At 41.1% G+C, this 20569-nt stretch overlaps 1 protein-coding gene across 3 annotated transcripts in view; it reads right to left on the reverse strand.

Moving 5' to 3' along the window:
- Positions 1 to 880: 880 nt before the first annotated feature.
- The window catches only part of crppa (CDP-L-ribitol pyrophosphorylase A), a 31953-nt gene continuing 12264 nt past the window's right edge, over positions 881 to 20569 (reverse strand). The window contains exons 7-10 of one of the 3 annotated variants that reach the window (XM_020615583.1): positions 17394 to 17471; positions 17115 to 17207; positions 15179 to 15310; positions 881 to 1929 (exon numbers count right to left, since the gene is read on the reverse strand). In XM_020615583.1, coding sequence (XP_020471239.1) covers positions 1825 to 1929; positions 15179 to 15310; positions 17115 to 17207; positions 17394 to 17471 — 408 coding nt within the window. In that variant the 3' untranslated portion in view covers positions 881 to 1824. Of the gene's footprint in view, positions 1930 to 2865; positions 4200 to 6418; positions 7654 to 15178; positions 15311 to 17114; positions 17208 to 17393; positions 17472 to 20569 lie in introns of those variants that run through there. The other 2 variants (XM_020615582.1, XM_020615584.1) reach the window with 2 other exon arrangements.

Here is a 20569-nt window from a genome sequence, read left to right on the forward strand (position 1 = left end):
GTCAGTGGAGGGAGAAGAGAAAGTAATATACAGAAACTTTATTTGCTATAGTAAATATTCAAGAACACTGTGACATCAAGACAACAACTACTACTTTCAGACACTAGTAATATCATCTACAACATGAGATGTACCTGCTTGCACAACCAAACAAGTACCACTAATCTGGATGCTTTCTAGCCAAGTAAAAATGTATGAGCAGCGGAAAAAGTGAGAACCAGAACATAACTGCATTTTGTTTAAAAATCCAGGTGCGTCGGGTTTAAACATTTTGCTGTTTCTAGCGACATCATAAAATACCTCCCAGAGGGCAGAAATTCAAAGTTATCATACAGGTCACTGCTGTCATTTAATGCAGGTACATATTGTTTCACCCAAGCTAGAGTCAGATGGACTTGGTTTAGGACCGAAACAGGATTACACAGAATACAACAGGTTTCAGTGAAGATGCAGCAGTGTCTGCAGTAACTCTGAGCCGCTGCGATCAACATCATCCTACACTTTTTACTGTAAGTGCAGACAAATTCAAGGACAATATTGAATACATCTGTTGGTATTCTGGATTTTTCTGCTGGTATTCTGGATTTTTCCTCTTCTCATCAAATTCCACTAAAAGACCACAACCAACAGTGAACTGATCAACAAAACAAACAAACAAACAGATATAACATGCCATTTTGTGGCACAGAGCTCCTTTGTAGTCCAATAACCATTAAGAACACACACACTGCTACGCTGGGTGATGTGTTCCTTTATAGCATGAACACACACACCGTAGACTGACTAATGTACACTGCTCAAAAAAATAAAGGGAACACAAGGGAAAATAAGACATTCAACTATGTAATGAACAAGGTATTTAATAAGAATATTTCATTCATTCAGATCTAGGATGTCTTATGTTGTGTTCCCTTTATTTTTTTGAGCAGTATATTTTGTCCCAAATACTCACCACAGTATTTCTGGAAAATACAACAGACTCTCTATTTCCTCCTGTTCTTAATAAATGAAACTACATCTTTGTGACTCGTTTTTGAAGATTTATATCTTCAGTAAAAACAAATTTGTTAAAGACTGCATCCAGACAGGATAGGTAGGTACAGGCACTTTACTCTCACATTGCTGGTTATGATGGGATTTGGCGACAAGCAGGAACATAAAGAATAATGCCAGCTTCATCCTTTAACATAGCTCACCCAGAGTTGCAGGAAAGACAGAGTAGACAGGCCACAAATTAACAGCAAAACCTGAATGAAACACAGAAATGCAGATGCTTGCAAATTGCACACTTTAAAATATTAGTTACTTGCATCACAAGTCACTGTGAGTTACAATCTCCAGTGAATTCCTTGAAATATAAGTGTGCGCAGCGATGAGTTCGGGAATCTTCATGTGAAGACGGAGCTTCTCTGGCCTCGGGCATCTCTCCATCAACAGCTGGAATTCCACCGAGCTGCAGAGGACGGAGAAGTGCAGGAAACTGGAGACACTCTGTGTGTGAGGTGTACACAACCAGACAAGGCCTGTGTGGCAACAATTGGAATCAACACACTTAAAGGCTCTCTGATGTCCAAGCCTGTCTGCAGTGAGTATGTTCATGTATGTGAATGCAGTGAAAGCAGTGTCTCTTGAGTTCAGCTGGGTGACAAACAAGTCTGTCTCTTAAAAGTGTGCAGATTCATGGAGTGCAGTACTAATTGAGAAAGTGTCCCTCTAGCTTTGCTGTAATTCACAAAGAGGGATTTAGAAAAACAAAAACAAAACCGTCCCATCCCAGCAGCCATGAGCCACATTGTGGGGATTTTTTGCCGGTGCGGTTTCCCTTCATGCCTGCAGAAGTTGTCCCACCAGGGCGGGGCTCCTCTCTCGGATCAGCGCTGACGTGATCTCAGTGACCCTCAACACTGACCTCTCCCAGTGCTCAGCGTCCTGAGAGAGAGGAAGAGGAAGAGGAGGAGGAGAGGCAGGGAGGTCATTTGTTGAAGACCTTAAAACTACAGACAGACACGATAACACACCACCTCGCTCATTACGTCAGCTCAGGAGCAACAAACTGAGACAGGACCACGGAGACTCACATTTGTTTGCGTTTATCTTCTCCCTTACTAGTCAAGACTCTGACTCACCCAGTTAGCGTTAGCAGCCAGTCCAAACCAGCAGGAAACACAGAGATGTTCCTGACAAGAGACAGATACCCTGCTCCTCATATGTTCTCATCTCGTGACACCTGCAGCGAGTCAGCGCTGGAGTTAGCTGCATCCACTGCATTTAATGAATTGCAAGAATCACAAATTCTAGTGCAGAATTTTCATGGATTCCATGTTATTTTACGTCTTCAGTTCACAGACGGGAGCGATTCTCCCACATCAAATTTAGGCATCTTTTTTTCCACAAATCTGTCTTATTGCTGAGGCCTCTGAAGTTTCTGAAGCTTTGAGATTTATGGAGCATGATATCGGACAGATTGACACTAAACCATACATTAAGTTAAAAGGAGACCAAATGTTCTCTCATTCATTCAGTCTGTTGTGGTTGTTTTGCTTTTGTGATCCCTCTCCTCTGTATCTCTTTCTTCTTCTTTGTTTCTCTGCAGACCGCCTGCACAATGCACTTTTAATGGTCTTCCTCCCCTGACTCCAATCCTTAGGCTACAGCAACTCCTTACTTTGATTTAGTTTCCTGACGAGGCCTAAGAATGACCTGTTTTCCATCTTTCAAAGGCACTGCAAGTTCAAGGAGCTTTCTTTTATCACAACCATCAGCTTGTCGCGCACTCAGATTGATGCTTTGTGCTCCACCTGGACTTTTTCATAAATGGACTGTGGACTTTAATAAAACATTTGACAAAGCTTTTGATGTAGCAGAATGCATGAGGGGAAAATATAAAAAAGATTTTTATTTCGTGAAACTTTTAAATATACAGTATACACTACTGAGAACACACGAAAGGATGAATTGCCATGCGAAGGGAAAACAGAAAGGCCTGGGATAGATTTTGGTTTAGGCAATAACACAAACTGTTTTACATTCACAGCTGGTTCCTTGAGTTCAGGAATATGTAGATAAAAACAGACTCCCATTTCTAGCTGACAATCAATTTTGCCACCTAAAATGATGAAATAAAATAAAGGTGTAATAAAAATAAAACTGTCAACTGGAGATTTTATCAGCTAATTAACTACGATTATGAATGTCTCTGGCTCACACTGACTGGTTTTAAAATTACTTTTATTATGCACTTAATCTCTACGTAAATGAGCTCATGCTCAAAGACAGAGCATGGTAAAAAATCAGCCCTCTTCCACATGTATTTCACCAGAACACCAACAAATCTGACACTCTCCCTTTACATCTACAACCAATTTCATCAGCCACCAGTCACAAAGCAGGTTCTCTTAGAGGGGAACAAAATAAAAAGGGTTAAGAAGGCTTTTCACAAAGCTTTTAATGGTCTAACATTCATAGAGGCTAAATACCACTGAAATGCCAAATACCTATGATTTGTGGTCTGCAACATCTAATTTAGTAAATCTAAAGATCTGGCTTTCAACTGCATTTTGCTTCTCAGCAGTTTAACACGTGGATCTCAGTGTAGGCTCAACAGGAGAGAAATAAGGTTGCTTTAACTCGGCCCTTTAACTCCATCGGCCACCTTTTAACGGCCCGGTTGCAGGGATGGGAATGTGACAAAATGTGGAAGCGACCCTGACCGTGGTTAATAGGAGCGAGAGACCTGCTATCCAGAACTCCTGGAGCGCTGCTCCTTAATCAGAACCAGCGGAGGGGAGTCTGATGACATGGATTTTCCACCAACTAAAGGGGGAGCTGAGGCCCTGGAATACAGATCAGCAATTCCAGCCTCTTGCTGATTAAAACAACACGGAGGGATGAAAACAAAAAATCTAAATGGGCTCAGAGGCATTCAGCATCAGCATCTCCAGTCTTTTCTTAACATGGTTTTATATTTACAATTGGCCAGATTTGAGAAGAATCAAAGGAAATTGACTGAAATAAAAAACCTAGAGGCTTTCCTGTTGTTCTTCATCATGCACTCAAGTCATCATTCTGTGGCTTCGTCCCTGATATGAGGCGATGAGGAGATGGGCCAGTACATCTGTAACAGAATGCAGCTCATAGCACAGCGCTGTCAATATAATCTCAGGAAGATGCATAGGTCCATCAGCGTGATCAGTCAGGAGCTGAAAGTGAGAAATGTCCTTTTGTTGTAGTAAATCTGATTGCATCTTCTCATTGTTTATCAGATCAAAGCATTCCTCTGATTGTTATCTAAAAGCAATTACATCTTCACATGAAAAGTCTGAGATGTTACATGTGTTGGGAGCAACCAAAAGGGATGATAAATGTGATGAGCAAGATCATCGGTTGATTACCTCCCAGGAGAATTGACAAGTACCATGGGAAAGTCATGAGAACTCTGGGTGTCACTTACAGCCATCAAACTACAGCCAGTGACTGTTATACAGGCCTGTAAGCAGGAAAAACACTTTGGTTTTGCAGACAAGAAAATAATAAAAAGAAAAGCCAAGCAAGTCGAGCTCACCAGGCAGGATCAAAGTTTTAAGCCTGTCTAAGCCCAAGTGGTGAATTATTTCCACTTCAGATACGTGGCCTTTGAAATATGAATCATGTTTCATAAAGCAACATTATTAAATCAAGTAGTTGCTTGCACAGTGGAACACAAATCCAACTTGAGCTCTTTATTGACTCGTGGCACAACTTCAAGTAGTCACAACTGCCACTCAGGCTCCAAATGTGGTCGAGAAAGAAAGCACAACATAAGGGTAAAATAATTTAAAAGCAACATTCTCCGAGGCTTCAGAGACATTTATCTAAGTGCTTTCAGGCTGAAATCTGTATGATTTGAATATGAGGATCTTGGAAAGTGACTGATCGTCACTCCGGGAAGAGCCACAGTTCATGGATGGTCTTGGCCAGAAAGCACTGGTGTCTTTCTAGGCTCATGTCTCCTCTTTCCACTGAGGACCATCAAGAATGAATGAAGCAGCTTGCTAATGAGCAGCTTACTGGCTCACTGTTATAGGCATGCAAACACCCCTGAGATGGAATACATGCATTGGGTCACACTGGCAGACACTTGCGTAAGCATATGCATGCACCATCACAAAAACAGGGAGGAGGAATGTGATCCTGGAAGGATTTGCATGTCTGCAGATCTTTATCATCTTCAGAGCTCCTGCAGCATTGACTGAGAGGGTTTCTCTATCCCAGTGTCTTGTCCCGCAGAGTAAAGAGATGGATAAACCAGCTAGCAAACGCTCAGGCTGTGGCAGCACTGAGACAAAGGCCCAATCCCAATTCACCCGCGTGCCCCTACCACTTAGCCCTACCCCTCCGTTTTGCACAGTCATGTGTAGTGGTAGGGCCGCTCCAGTTCTCTTCAGGATTGTTGTACCCGGTACTTTTTACCATGCTAACTCTGAGAGACGAGGCAGTCCAAGTAACTACAAAACAGTGCTGATTTATTCCATGAACACAGGCAAAAAATTAACATTACACGCTCAGGCATCTTGCACCTCCAAACTGCTCGCAGGCAGATGAAAGATGAAAGACCCTGAACCCACCAGGCCTATACATTATATCCCCTCGGTTGGGCTAGCCCCATACTACACAGAAACGTCAACCGAGACGTCTCTGTTGCCAGCTTTGCAGCTGGCCATAACAGTAGTCAAAACATGAAGCAAATCAATGTGTGTGTGTGTCTGTTGATTAAGTGGTGTGTAGCTAAAAACATTCTCACGACCTCTAGTACATGTCGTGACTTAAACATGAGAACATATTATGGCTAAGGCTACAGTTATACACGTCATAATAATAATATTAAACACCCTGTCTGCTGACAGTCATCAACTCTTCTCTCTAGTTATCCTTGACCAGATGTACCCTGTAGAAACTCATAAGCATGCCTAAGCATTTAACAGTCTAACTAGACATCCTATCTCCACTAAACATTTCTAATACATAAAGTATCTATCTAATTTCTATCTGACTAAAAATCCCTAACAGGATGAAGGGGTAAGGCGAAGTGGGCAGGCTACATAGCATTCAAATAGAGGGTTTTCAGAGGCAGACTCAAAACCAAGTGGTATGAGGCTAACTACAACAAAAGTTATCTGCAGTCGATGCTACACGCATCAAACAAATCTACCGACATTCCCTGGTGTCAACACATATTCCTATCCTTGCATTTTACTTATTAGGTGTTGAAAATTGCAACCCGATGCTTAAAGCCCACACAAGGGAAAACACCACAGCTGAAGACAACGTTATGCGATTCAAAATTTTTGACAATTTGTTGCATCTGTTTACCATTGTCAGTAACTACCGATGACACACTGAGGTCTTGAGGGGTTGTGCCATTTCTTAGGGGAAGAGTTCAACCACTACTCATTGTAACTCAGTTTGGAGGGCTAACTCAAAAATGAGGGGCAGGGGTAAAAAATAAAAAAGGGGGTTTGGCCAAACAGAACTAGGCAGGCATAAGATCTGAAACAAAGGTCTAACTGCGATTTTGAGATGGAAACCACAAAAGAATCAATCTGATTGATAGCACTGTTTTAACAAATAAACCATGCAATATACAATCATATGGCTGGGCACTAACTAAAAGCAAAATGTTTTCAATCAGTGTGAATGCACAAGCACATGTAACAGCCTTGTTATTCCAAACTGAGACCATAGGTTTACGAAATGGAGTTTCAATCTTTAGTTTCTGTTTTTGCTTTCTGTTTAAAGGGAGCATTTTGACAAGCTGTGAGGCGACAGGTCTTTGAAACACAGCAGAGGGCAAACAAAAAAAGAATGGGGGAGAGAAGCAGCAGCGGACCACACAAAAAGCAACCCTCTACCTCTCTCTACTCTTAAATGCCACAAATGCAATCAACCTTTCCATCTAAGAGGAGTGCGCAGTGCCACTTCTGCCACATAAGAAGGTCCTGCTTTGAAGCTTAAAGGTTTCAGGCAATTAGGACCTTTAACAGTGACAATTTGCAAGCCTGTGTCATTCTCCCAAGATCCCTAGCCCTGAGGACTGCTGCTGAGGGATTCCACTTCTGTTCCCTTCATGAGATGCCAAGAGTGCCGGGTCCTAATTGAAAAACAGCTTATGGAAAATCTTGGCCCTGAGACTGAGCCAAGAGGACTGGAAAGAGTTGTTAGAGTCACACCAGCTACTACAACCAAAACGGCCAAGAACATTTCATTTTTATCACTTCTTTTCATCAGCCTAACATTTTACTTCACTGTATTTGCCTTGGTACACAAGGGTGTCATAGTACTAACAGTTGTAGTAGCCACTTGAGGGCAGTGTGAGTACTAGCATTAAGGCCAGAGAGCATTCTCCACTCTGGAAGTCCTTAAAGCAAAAACCACCACCTAGCATAAACTTCATCTAACTTCTGCTCTTTAATAGATGAAGTAAGTTCTAGGAAAAACTTTCCCCAAATGAACTGCAAGTTGAATCCTGGTGATACAATACTGCTAGAAACAGCTTTGGTCTGAGAGAGGATAGTGTTTCAGGATTTCTGACAGCTTCTCCCTGAGTGGGTATTGTGGTCCTGCTGCCGTCCCTCCTCTCTGTGTATCACTGAAGACAGGCAGTAGCTAGGGGCTAAACTGAGAGGAGAGAAGAAGGAAACAGGTCCAATTACTGGCCCGTGAGTAGAGCCCCACATTTACCCCACTAAGGTCCTGCAAAGACTTTCCTGATGTAATGAAGAACGACAGCAGAATGACTAAAATCCTTTAGTTAAAACAGCAATAAGGAGAAACAAACCATTATATACTGTAAGTAAAAGTCCTGCTTTTAAATATTTAATCCATTAACATCAGCTTTCCCCCTTTGATTTCCCTGTAATTAGTTTTGGGATTGGAAAAATCTCTGTTATCCTGTCTGACAGCATCATATATATTTTGTATCAGATGGGTCCAGCTCTTTATTGAATCAACATGACATTTACACTGAGTGAAATATTCAAATCCAAGATTTTATGTTTACATGGCTGGAAACAGTCTAGATGTCTCATGCATCATTTTATACACATTTCCGCAAAAATTCAGTCTGACATGTGGTATCTTTGGAAACATTGCGTCCTCCCCAAAATCTGAAATAAAGATCTATAGGTGGGAATAATATTTGGCTGCACAGCATGTTTCTAATGACTTTACCACAGGCAAGAAGAAGAGTGTTAAATCTTTCCTGTGAAAGCCTTTATTCATTTATAGTGTCGTATATAGATTACTTACATTGTCAAATCAGTTTAAGAAAGAAGGAATTAAACAAGAGGAAAAGGAAAGAACATCTCAAAGGCTGCATTTAAATTAATATTTTTCAGTATTTATTTAAACCTATAAAAGCACTCCTTGTGAAGTGTTAAAGAATGGTAAATTGTCATATATAGTGCTTTTTACACATTCATGCACACACTCAAAGCGTTTTATGCTATTTCCCATCTGCACACAAAAACACTCACACATTTACAAACTGGTGTCATCACCAGGAGCAACCAGGGCTTCAGTATCTTGCTCAAAGACAACTTGACATGCAGACTGGAGAAGCCGGGGATTGAACCACCGACCCTCCGGCTGAGAAACAACCTGCTCTACCACATATTAATAATCTTCTGAAGTGGAATGAATCAAAGAAGACAATGATCCTGCCCAACTTTACTCAGGAGCTTTAGGTACATTCAAGTTCAGAGAGACATCTTCCACACATGAAGATCCAGATGGTTTTAATATAAACTTAGGAGCTTCAGGTCTAAAGAACAAGAGCATACATCATCCTTACACTCAGGTCAGCCATAAATATAAAAATATGGTTGGATCCAAGCAGAAAACCTGAGAACTAAAGTTGACAGATGTGATAGCGACATAAGCATTACTGCTTCTCACAAATGAAGCATCTCTGTGGAGTGTGTTGTATTGAATTTAGTGTCATTGCCTGAATGCCTGTATTTTAGATACCCATCTCATTCCCACTCTGGCTCACTTTATCTGAAAGGGACTGTAATGTCGGCAAATGAACAAGTCTGTATCCCACCCTACTGCTGTACAGCTGTGAGTTCCCTCAGACTTTCCAGCCAGAGAGAAAGCAAGCTTTTGTATTGATAAATGCTTTTCAGACCCCACTGAGAGAACAATGGCTGCCACACAGCTCTTTCATGGTACATTAGAAAAGCTCTTTCCACACAGGTTCCCAAAATATCCTGTATAAGGGCATCCACTGAGCAAACATAGCAGTTTGTTAGTGTACCCTCGTCAGAGAAGACAAACCCTGCTAAGAATGGACACCAAGGAGGTCTGTGTTTCCACTGGATTCCCTCAGTGAGAACTTCTTCAACAAGCTCTGGTGAAAGATGACTTTGTTTGAACCCAACTCACCGAAAGACATACCTCAAAACAGTAAGCAGAACAATGGATCCTCAGTTGAGGCGGTATGAAAGCATGAAGGTAAGGGTGGGATTTATGAAGCGGGAAATACCAAATCCTACATCCAGTCAGAGAGCTCCACAAGCACGCACACCCTCCGCAGATGCCTCATTTACATATCGCACCATAGCACAGATACCAGGGAAGTCAAATGCAGCTTATATCCCAGGCCATCTGAGGTCAGGTACCTTAATATTTTACAGGCTTCCTCTCACAGTCCAAAGACATGCAGCTTAGGTTGACCAGTGACTCTAAATTTCCCATAGGAGTGTGTGTGGGTGTCTCTCTGAGTGTGAGCCCTGTGATAGACTGGCAACCTGTCCAGGGTGGACCCTGCCCCTCTCCCAATGTCAGCTAGGATTGGCTTCAGTGACCCTCTTCAGGATAAGCAGTATAGATAGTGGCTGGATGGAAATTATACAATTGTTTAAATACTTATAAACTGTAAAGTGTTCTAATGCTTTGACAACACTGTTTATTGAAACATTAATGCAATAAAGCCCATCTGAATTTAAATGTATTATGTTTATTATTACGAGCAGATTATTAAGATTAATAGAATATAGCATGACTGTGAGTGAGATGTGATACATTCTACCAGCATGTGGGGCATCTGGTGGTATTTTCCCCTCATCTGAATACGCTGTGTGCTATTCTGCAGCTGTTTTCTGTTACACCCAACCAGACAATTATGTGTAGTGAGAGGTCCCTGCAAACGAATGCCACAAAAACAATCTTTGTTGAGGCTTGTTAAATGAAAACATAATCCCTGCAGAGCCTTGCTTTCCTTTGACTTACCTGAAGAACTGGAAGATAACTCAAACCAGGACTACCATGGACAGACAGAAATGGCTCAAAACAAAGTGGCAAAACAAAAACACACATATGTTTTGCCCTTACTGTGTTCCCTAACAACATGCTGCTGGTTTGTATCACTAGCATTTTGCTTGGAATGTCACTTCCCAATTTTCTGCAAGAGTCTGAGTCAAGTCACATCAGCCCAAACAGGATATTTACTAGTCTTCTTAATCTAAGAAATCAGAGCTCACTAAACACTGCTTTTCACACATACTGACACACATCTGTAGCACCTGGAAGCTCAGGATTGATATCCTGCACATGCTGCTGTAGTGCGAGCCTCTCCCAAGGCCTTGGCCTTAACAAATACATCACTGAGAAGGGGAGTGATTTCTGGGCTTCTTTCTGTGCAGAGATGTCAGGTTTCCACAGAGGGAGCCAAGTGCTCTCATGTACACTTCCAGAGGGATCTTAGAAAAAGTGTAAAGATGTAATTGTCAGAACAAAGACAAGTTCTTAGGCAAACAGCAAGGGAAAACCATGTGAAGGAGCAGGATAGATACCGCACTTTCACTCTGACGTTAAGTGCAGTGGATCCACAGGATGACTTCGCTGATCTGTCGCCCCCCTGAGACAAGTTGTTGGGGTAACTAAAAACAGCCTTGAGAAATTCATCATTTCTTTACTGTGCTATGTTTTGCAATGTTTGATAAACTTATCTCCTGTCATTCAGTTACATTAGTGATTTTTAATCCTTATAATTTCTCACCAATGCATGCAGTTAGAGTTAAAAAAAAAAAAGGTAGCACCTCTCTTTTAGGAAACTGGAATGATAGATTCTTAGTGAGCTTCCAGTGCCCTTTCATCAAAGAAAATACATAACACCAATCAATTATTCATCTGAGAACAATCATTGCATTTGCTCAGAGACAGGTCAGGAGTTTGACGGCAGCCATCCTGGATTTCCCTTGACCCCACCTGGGTGCAAATACATAAGTGTCACAGCAAGAGCTTCAGGTGCTTGTGTAGGGTTTCACCTGTCTGCTTTGTTGGATCTAAGTAGGACAAGTTGAGTTTGTTACCTGACAGATGGAAGTGTGAGCATCAGCGCTGACAAAAAGCTCTGGAGAAATCCTTTTTCCTTAGTCCTTCATTTAAAAAATTGTCCATGAGTAATTCATTTCAAGGGCATTAAAGAACTAGATTTTAGTTTTGGAAACTCTGCAATAAAAGCTGACGGTTTTATAAAAGGCTTTATAAAATTTGGCGTACTTCAGATCTCTATGGATTACAGTCAGTTGGTTGGTCAATCAGTTCTTTGATACACTGGACACTTGTGTTTCCTAGGGGATGTACCCTACTCATTTTGTTACAGACTTCATTTAGCTACATCAGCAGGTACAAGTTTTCACTTATTTGGTGAAATACGCCCAAATCTACCAAATGGACTGGTGCCAAAGTTTATACCGACATTTGTGGTTCCAAGAGGATGAAGCCCAATGACTCTGTTATCCTTTAACGTCTTTTAGCATGGCCATGTGTCGACATGTCTCAACAACAGCCAAGTAGATTCAAGTGAAATCTGGAACAGATCTCAACAACAACCGAGTAGATTCAAGTGAAATCTGGAACAGACATTCACATCCCACACAGGAAGAGCTGCAATATGACGATCCCTTATCACCGCATGAGGTCAGAATTTGTCTGATACTTTGGTTTGCAACCAAATATATAAAACTACTGACATTCCCATCAGTATCAACTGAATGTGTTTTAGTGTTAAACAGATTTTAGCATACCCAATCTAAACTAAGATGGTAAACATGAAAACATTAGCTCTCAAAGTTCAGTATAACATTAATACGACATTAGCATTTGTTGCTCAAGTACAGCCTCACAGAGCCACTAGCATGGCAGTCAAACACTCCAACTATTATCTGGTTCCAGTTCATCCATCCATTTTTTTTTTTTTTGCCTAAAAATGACTCCTTGTCATAGGTAGATTGTTTATGAGCTGTGATTCTTTCCACCTAAACTGTCTCAGAATGCTTCATTTAAGTTCATTTTTCTTCTTCCAATTCAGTTACTCATCTTATGAGCCCTGTGGATTTAGCCTCTGAAAAGTCAGGAGTGTGTCGAAACCACATAGTCGGTGTCCGCAACTCCACGGGTGTCACAGCAAGAGCTTCACTGGGTCGGGTACGGTTTCACCTGTCTGCCTTTCAGACCTAGATCTGAACAGGCAGAGGAGAATAGACCTATAGAGCCCTCTCCTTTTCTTCCCCTCCCTCTTTTCCTTTCTCTCATTCTCTTTTCTTCCTACCTGGATAATCTCCTCTCAGGTTTAGGATTCCTGGTCTGGGCTCTTTGAGGAGAAGGAAATATGGGGATGGGTAAACATCAGGGCTCTCACAGCAGGGATTACAACACCCATATATCACTGTGACATCTACCTTTTCAGCAGATGACAGGTCGCCAGGACCCTGTGCGAGGAGGGATCCAATGACACTTCCTATCGCCACTGCAGACACCGACAGCGCATACCGTCACCATTTTCACAACATCATGTCAGTTTATGAGGATCCACTGTCAGGATATTCTTAGCCAACATCTTTAGATCAGTTTGAGGTTTTCACACTATATTTGCACCTGATGTTTGGCTTGTGGGTATCTTCAGAAAGGCACCATACAAACACAAGAAGTGCTTTGATCGTGTCCTTTAGGGGAGACGGCTGTTTATTGTCTGTGACATCTTTTCCTCTTGATGAAGCAAAGTGGCACACATAGCAACATGCTGCTGGACACATTATGCCTCATTGGGTGGGTGTTACTCTAAATAATATGAGACCACAGTCAGGCCCCATTTGAGAAAACTCACTTTTTATCCAGAAAGACATCACTAAGGTTCAATGAGGGGGATCATTTTCCCAAACTCTCTGGACGAATACAATTCCATGTGCTCATGCATTTTAGCTGTCAGAGATTAAAATTCAATTAGCCAAATGACCGCTCTTTTCCAAAGTAGTGGGTGCGTCCAATAATTCCTCAGACTGATACATAATAAGGAGCAAGGGACACTTGGTCTCCTCGGTGTTCTTCTCACTGGGGTGCGGTTGACAACAACCAGTCATGTCAGAGCAGATGAAGAAATCATTGAGGGAGGAACAAAAGGCACTCAGAGTTTATGTGAACTGTCAAATGTCATAGAAAGTATACATGGTATACAAATTATACATACATACATACATACATACATACACATACACATACATACACATATATACACACATATATATATATATATATATAACAACTGTTTAGTAGTGTGGAAAACACACAACAGCCTTTATGTGACCAAACAGAAAATGAATCATCTTCTGAAAGGTAAAACCGCTGAGTGTAATGGTAAAGATACCTCGGCTACATCAGTGATCATGTAATTACAGTGCCAAACACCAGGTCAGGTGTTATCTATTTAAAGAATATTTATTGTTCGTCATATGTTTAAGTAACAAAGGGCAAACACAAAAGAATATAAGAAAAACCTTCACCTATTGGACTGATTGCCTGAGAATGTTAACTATGTCTGCATTATTGCCTGCTGTAAGATATTTTTTTTAAATTAAAACCAAATAAAACAAACGTAAGCAATATTCATGCTGTACAACAGAGGCAGTGTTGGCAGGCGTCTCGACAAGTATGAACAAGACCATCTGGGAAGAATTACCATCACTGTAATGAAAAGCTAACCGTGATTTATGCAAGGTTCCATTCTGCTGTTCCACCATCTCATAACGATAAGCATTTTATCATGGTGAAACACATACCGTCTCTGTCTGCTCCCTTCCCCTTTTGCTTGTGCTCTCAGAGGACTTGAAGCAGGATGACTAATTAACAGCATTAGTCTCCATAATTCAGAGGAAAACCATGATGTCCAACTTCTGATAGCAAAATCAAACTCATATGTGGGTGTGACACATGCATCAATGTGGTGAATCCAAAGCATCTCGTTTTAATTAGATGACACTGTGACATCAAGGCCTGAAGCACAGCGCTGTCTCACTGACCACAATGAAGATCCGGCTGTTTTCTTTAGCTCATCATTCATGTTTTCTTGTGCAGGACTGAATATAACCTGACTTGCTCAAACATTTGCATGCCGAAAGGCATTTTTGAAGTCACACTGAGGATGAAATCATGAAGGATGTCATATTAAGGGCTAACAATGGCACGAATATTCAACATTTCTCAATGGCTTTCTGTGTTCATCCGGCCCAAAACTTGTGATCCGATAATGACGGCTTCAGTAGCATGAATCCTGACATATCTCACTGTGTGAGATGAATTACTCAATCTTATATAAACCTCTAATTACTGAGCAGTCACTTATGGATTTCAGATTAACTGCATCCACACTAATGACTCCAGGGAGCACTTGGCAGGCCTTGCAGTGTGTTCCCTTGCAGTACGGCTTAACTGTGAAGGTTTGGCCTGCACGTGCAGTCATCAAGCTGCACAGTGTTTTGCACCTAAAAGACATCAGCATCTTTTTCGTCCCTCTGACATTCAGTTTAAACAACAGTGCGCAACACATTTGGCAGAAAGTGAAAAGCTGATATCCTGCCCTCTTAATCACACTAATGGGCACACATTTATTTCCACTCACACACAAATAGACACAAGTCACACACACTTGCACTAACACATAAAAATGTATGATAAAAAACAGCAACCTTGCCTGAAGCAAAAAAGGTATGACAAGACATTGGAACAAGACACTTGAAAGACATTTACCATTCTGTTTTCTTTGGCCTCTCTCAAATGTGCTTTCACAGCACCGGGAACCTGAGCTCACTCTGGGAAGAAATACCAGAAAATATTGGAGAAGATGGGGTAAACACAAAGAGTTTACCTTTGACTGATGAATCTGGATGCCATAGAGGAATATATTTTGGAGCTTGGCTGCTGAAGCCAGGTCCATGATTGCCACTTGCTCTGCCATCGTCCTGCTGATGGACAGCTCATCCGAACTGCTCAAATGCACCTATCAAAACAAAAGTCATTGTGCCAAATCAGAAGACGCTTGCCAACTGTGAATATCTCTTACCAGAACAGCAATTATGCTCCTTATTGTGGAGCAATTACAGCTCATTGTTCAAGCAGTCATTTAAAAATGTTGCAACTCAATAGGTCTGTTTATTTAAGGTTGTGCTCGGGGAAAAATTGGGAAGCTTTTGCTATGCCAAGAGTAAACACAGGTTGGTTGATACACAGTCCTGTCTGAGGGTAAAATGACTCTTTCATTCAGTTGTATGGCTTCTGGACTTTATTTTCTCCAATTAGGGAAGCTAATCCACACACAATGATTCACTTAACAGTGTCATCCCTATTCAAAGCTTATAACCGTTCCCCTGACAGAATGCTACGTCAAGATTTATTCACTGCAATTATTTTGTCATATATACTTAAAAACTGTGACAGTGAGACAAAATAGTCGAGAGAAAAGTTTCACATGTCAAGACATGCGTTCTAAATGTGTTCAGTATTTATCACACAATGGATTATCACATAATGGTCATCTAAGCTATTTACATCATAACATGCAATTGACAGCAGACTGGACTGGAAATGCAACAACGATTGCAGGAAGGAACAGGAACGGGAACTTTAACGTGTGCAGGAAGATGTTTCAGATCTTCTACCAGCCTGTTGTGGCCAGTTCAATATCCTTTGCTGCATCAGAGCAAGTGACACCAGGAAATTGAACAAACTGATCAGCGAGGCTGGCTCTGTGCTGGGGACTTCTCTGGAGCTGGCTGTGGAGAGGAGGATGCTTCACAATTGCTGCACATCACAGAAATCACCCCACCCCCCCTTCACCATCTCCTGGTCAAATAGAGGAGCACTTTCAGCAGGACAGAGAGCTCCTCTTATCGTTACCATACAGTACATCCATACATCCATGTACATTTATTTCTGTTAATATTCAAACTTATCCACTGAAAAATGCACGTTAATGGACAGATTTTCCAGATTATCCATCCATCTGACTACACAAATGCACAGCGTGCATATGTGCATACTGTAGGTCTTCCCAAACCTAAAACCTTCAGAGTGTGTGTTTACATGTGTGTGTCTTTCTGTGGTTGTGTAGACAAAATTTTGTTCCATCGTAGGATGGATATCCATAGGATATTTGGGCCCATCCTCACAACTTCAAAACTGTTTTTTACATTTAGAGTGAAATGTTTCTTGCAGCAGGTCTGATCAGGCGGTAAGCGTGGCTGGGGTAGGATGTTCCCCTGGGAAGTGTACCATTTCCAAACAGCTACATGGCTCCTCAAGACACCAGAGATGAAGTTTTTAGAAGCAGGAGGAAAAAAGATAAGGTTTGGCTCGCTGCTGTATTCATGAACATGCAAAGGAAAGTTAATTCAAAGTTTGGGAAATGATCCTCAGATGTGCTGAACCTCCAGAACACACAGACATGCAGTTGCTGTTTATAATTAAAAACAATATATATAAGAATATTAATAACCAGTACATACTGTTAAGGAGCATCAATAACAATGGTATTCATAAAATCCTAGCAAGACTCAACCCTAGCGAAAGTTTACCTTACAGAGACATTCAGAAGTCAGTTTGATGGACATCTGTTGTCACTCGTCATTTTTGTTAGTGTAAAATTCAAGTATGCCAATTTTCTTTGGTATACTATACTGAAAAAGTACACTGTGACTATTGGTGTGTAGTACATACTGTATACAGTTAGTGTGTGAAATGGATTTGGGACACAACTTTCGTCTTGTTTGTAAAACCACAGCATCAGTGTCTTTGTGTAAACTCACCCAAACGATGACGAATGGGTGCAGAGGAGCTCGATTTGCTGCCTTGAAATCTGTCAGGATGGCCTCCACCTCAGACAGGCAGGGGAGACTGCCCTGAAGACCACCAAAATTAAAAACCAGATAAGAACCTTTACAGAAAACTTTCCATTCTCTTTGTGATGAAATGGCATGATAAAAAATATGCCGGAAGCTTTTAGGAAATCTGAACATCTATGGCCAGGACAGATCATGAATATTTACACTGACATACTTTTATTTCTCAGAAAAAGACAAACTCACAGAAACGAGGATGAAGTTCCACTCCGTTAACAGATAGCTGCCATTGTCCCCCTTCAGATCCGGGATAACATTCAGCTCCTGTAACACAAAGATACCCTGACCTTAAATATTCAGCTTCTCATGGAGTGATAACGTTTAAATCAGGTGCTGCAGAACCAGGGCCCTAATGCTTCTGAGTGACTGATTGACTCAAAGGTCAAGAGCCTTCTGGTTTTCGTTCCAGTCACTTCTTCAATCATTTATTGCAAGAGTGCACCCACCTGCTTCTGTGCTATGAATCGTTTGATGATTAGGAAAAAACGGGATAAATAATCTAAATGCACTCAGGGAGTATGCAACTGAGTGGCTGATTTCCATCAACTGTAATCAGAAGCTTATTAAAATAAATGGAAGAGGTTAAAAAAAAAACAGCTTCAAGGCTCCTTTATATACTTCTGAACTGGAAGGAAAATGTCGTCATACAGTATGTAAAGGGGAACAGCAATCATACACAAGCCAACATGAATTTCATTACACTGCAAATGGAATCGAAGGCTGACCTACAGCCAAGAATCATAAAAGCTTTGTTGTTCAGAGAACCAGGACACTTAGGTTGTGATCTTTCCAGTCAGTTTCAGACCTGGCACTGGAGTGACACGAGGCCACCAGACAACATATGTCCAACACGACCACTTTACATTCATCATTGTTGTTGTGCTTCTAAATGCAGCCTGGTGTCACTATTTCACACACACACACACACAGGAAATAAACACCGAAATAAACAGTTTGGGTTTGGCATTAACATACAGCTGTTCTACTCATTAAATGACAGTTTCTGGAAATGTGAATGGTGATGGTAATCATATGTAGGAGGAATAATTGGTCTTGAAAGATGGCTTCAGGATGGAAATCATTTCCTTGGGTTGGGGTCCACTTGTCTGCTTAAAGGTGACTGCAAATCAATACAAAGTTGTTGTGACTGATCACCTTTATCCCATAATAAATCATTTCTATCCTGATGGGAGTGGTCTCTTCCAGGATGACAGCGGCCCCATTCAGAGGGCACGAAGGGTCACCGAATGGTTTGAGGAGTATGAACATGATGTGAATCATATGCTGTGGCCTTCACAGTCACCAGGTCTCAACCTACAGTAACTGAACATCTATGGGAGGTTATGGACCAACGTGTTAGACAGCGTCTCCACTACCATCAGCATTAAAACATCTTAGTGTTTACCATCATCCCATTTTGGCCACGGTGGTTGGTGTTCAGCAAATGCTACATAGGCTGGTATTAAAAATAGTGTTTTATGCCACGTTTCTTGGCAGACTAGCAGCAGGATTTTCACAACTCAGATGGAACACAACAATTATCAATGTAAGTAGCTGACAGACATAAAAAGTTCATCTCTTGGTGCAGCCTGTGCTCAAATATTTTCCTTGGGATCGGTCTAAATGACACATAGGCCTTATAGGCTGAGGTTAATCACTAAAACCCTTCACTAAGTTGATACATGTGTCTGAGGAGTCTCTTGGATGTGGACTGAATATGAGAATATCATGAATCAAGATAAAAGAAATAGCAAAACAAATCCTTCTTTCCTTGTGTTTATGTGCCCATAGAACATCAGATGTGCTCAGCTTTGTCCCAACGTCACTACAGCGAAGTGTCGCACTAACTGAAGGCTCATAATTGTGTAACAAAGAAGGAAAGCACCAGTGACAGAGTGCAAAACTGGTTCAACATGGCAGAACTTGTATAAAGAAAGTTAGGGTTTTCAATTCTGTTAAAAAGTGCAGACAGACATTTAGTTGGTTTGGCTAATTATGACATTTGTGTTATGTTTTTTCTACAGTTCTTTTCACTGCTTATGAAACATTACCACCCCAGCTGCACCAGTGAAGACACTCAGGAGGTTTCAGGTGTTAATCTGTGCAACTGTGTAAATGTGAACAGTCTTGAAAAACAGACAGTGCTGTCCTCACAGTGAAAGTTCCAGGCTGATAATACAGGCTGAAAAAACTCAAATGCTCTCAAAGAAAAAACCTGCCAGTTGGAATGTGGTGTTTTCAGGAGTTAACATGACAAATTCATTTTTGCATAACTTACACATCAGCTGACAACTTTCCCTTCTCTCTGTAAGCCTGGATTTAAACTGGATCAAGTGTATCTCTCAGGTAACATCCTGCTGAGAAAATCCCTTAATCCTATTCTTACTCACCTGCACACACACACACACACACACACACACACACACACACACAGAGCATTTTTTCATTCCTTGTGGGGACGTTACATTGACTTACATTCATTTCCTGTAGACTTATCCAAACCTTAACCATAACCACTACTTGCCTAACACCTAACAATGTGAGTGTGTTAACAGGTTTCGGTCCCCATAATGTAAGAAATACAAAGGCACACACAGACAGAAGCTACACTCTGAGTTTTCAGCTGAGCGTGGGCTTGTTTATCCCTGTATTAGTTACACAAAGGTAATTCTTCATCTTCTGCTTCTTCCACTCACCTTTCAACTCCCACTCCATCCTTCCGCCCTCCCACACTCCCTGAATAGTTTGTATCTGGTTCCAAACACATGCACCGGAAAAACAGAGTTACAGGTTATGTGGCTTGCTCAGTTGTTGTGATGAAGGAGAGCACTTCACCTGTGAAGCCTCTGCATGGTCTGTGCCATCAGATTTAATATCTCACTATCACTAAATCATCACTTGCACCATGTAGATACACTCCAATTTGGCACAACCCTGATGTCCAACTGCATAATAACCCTATCTATTTCCCAGCATGGCAACACAAAGGAATCACTCACTTACATCACCTGTTTGAAAATAACCAGTTCATATCATTTAATACACTGATCCAGAAGTACAGAGTCCTGAGAGGACAGTTCCTCCAGTACAATCAAATAAAATCCATAATTAAATCAAAGATTATTGTAACCAATAACCCACTACAGCCTTCCAAATTAATTGAAGAAATTATAAAAATTACATCCTCCAAGAAAATAATATCCAAGCTATATAAACTCATATCAAATACAGACTCAACAATAACAATACCAAAACTCAAATGGGAAAACAATTTAACTCTCTCCCTCAACTCCGACTTCTGGACAGAAATTTGCAATAACATCTTTTCTATGACCAGCAATGTAAACTTACAACTTATACAA

Source organism: Monopterus albus, unplaced genomic scaffold (assembly GCF_001952655.1).
Source record: "Monopterus albus unplaced genomic scaffold, M_albus_1.0 scaffold166.1, whole genome shotgun sequence".
Classification (NCBI taxonomy): Eukaryota; Metazoa; Chordata; class Actinopteri; order Synbranchiformes; family Synbranchidae; genus Monopterus; species Monopterus albus.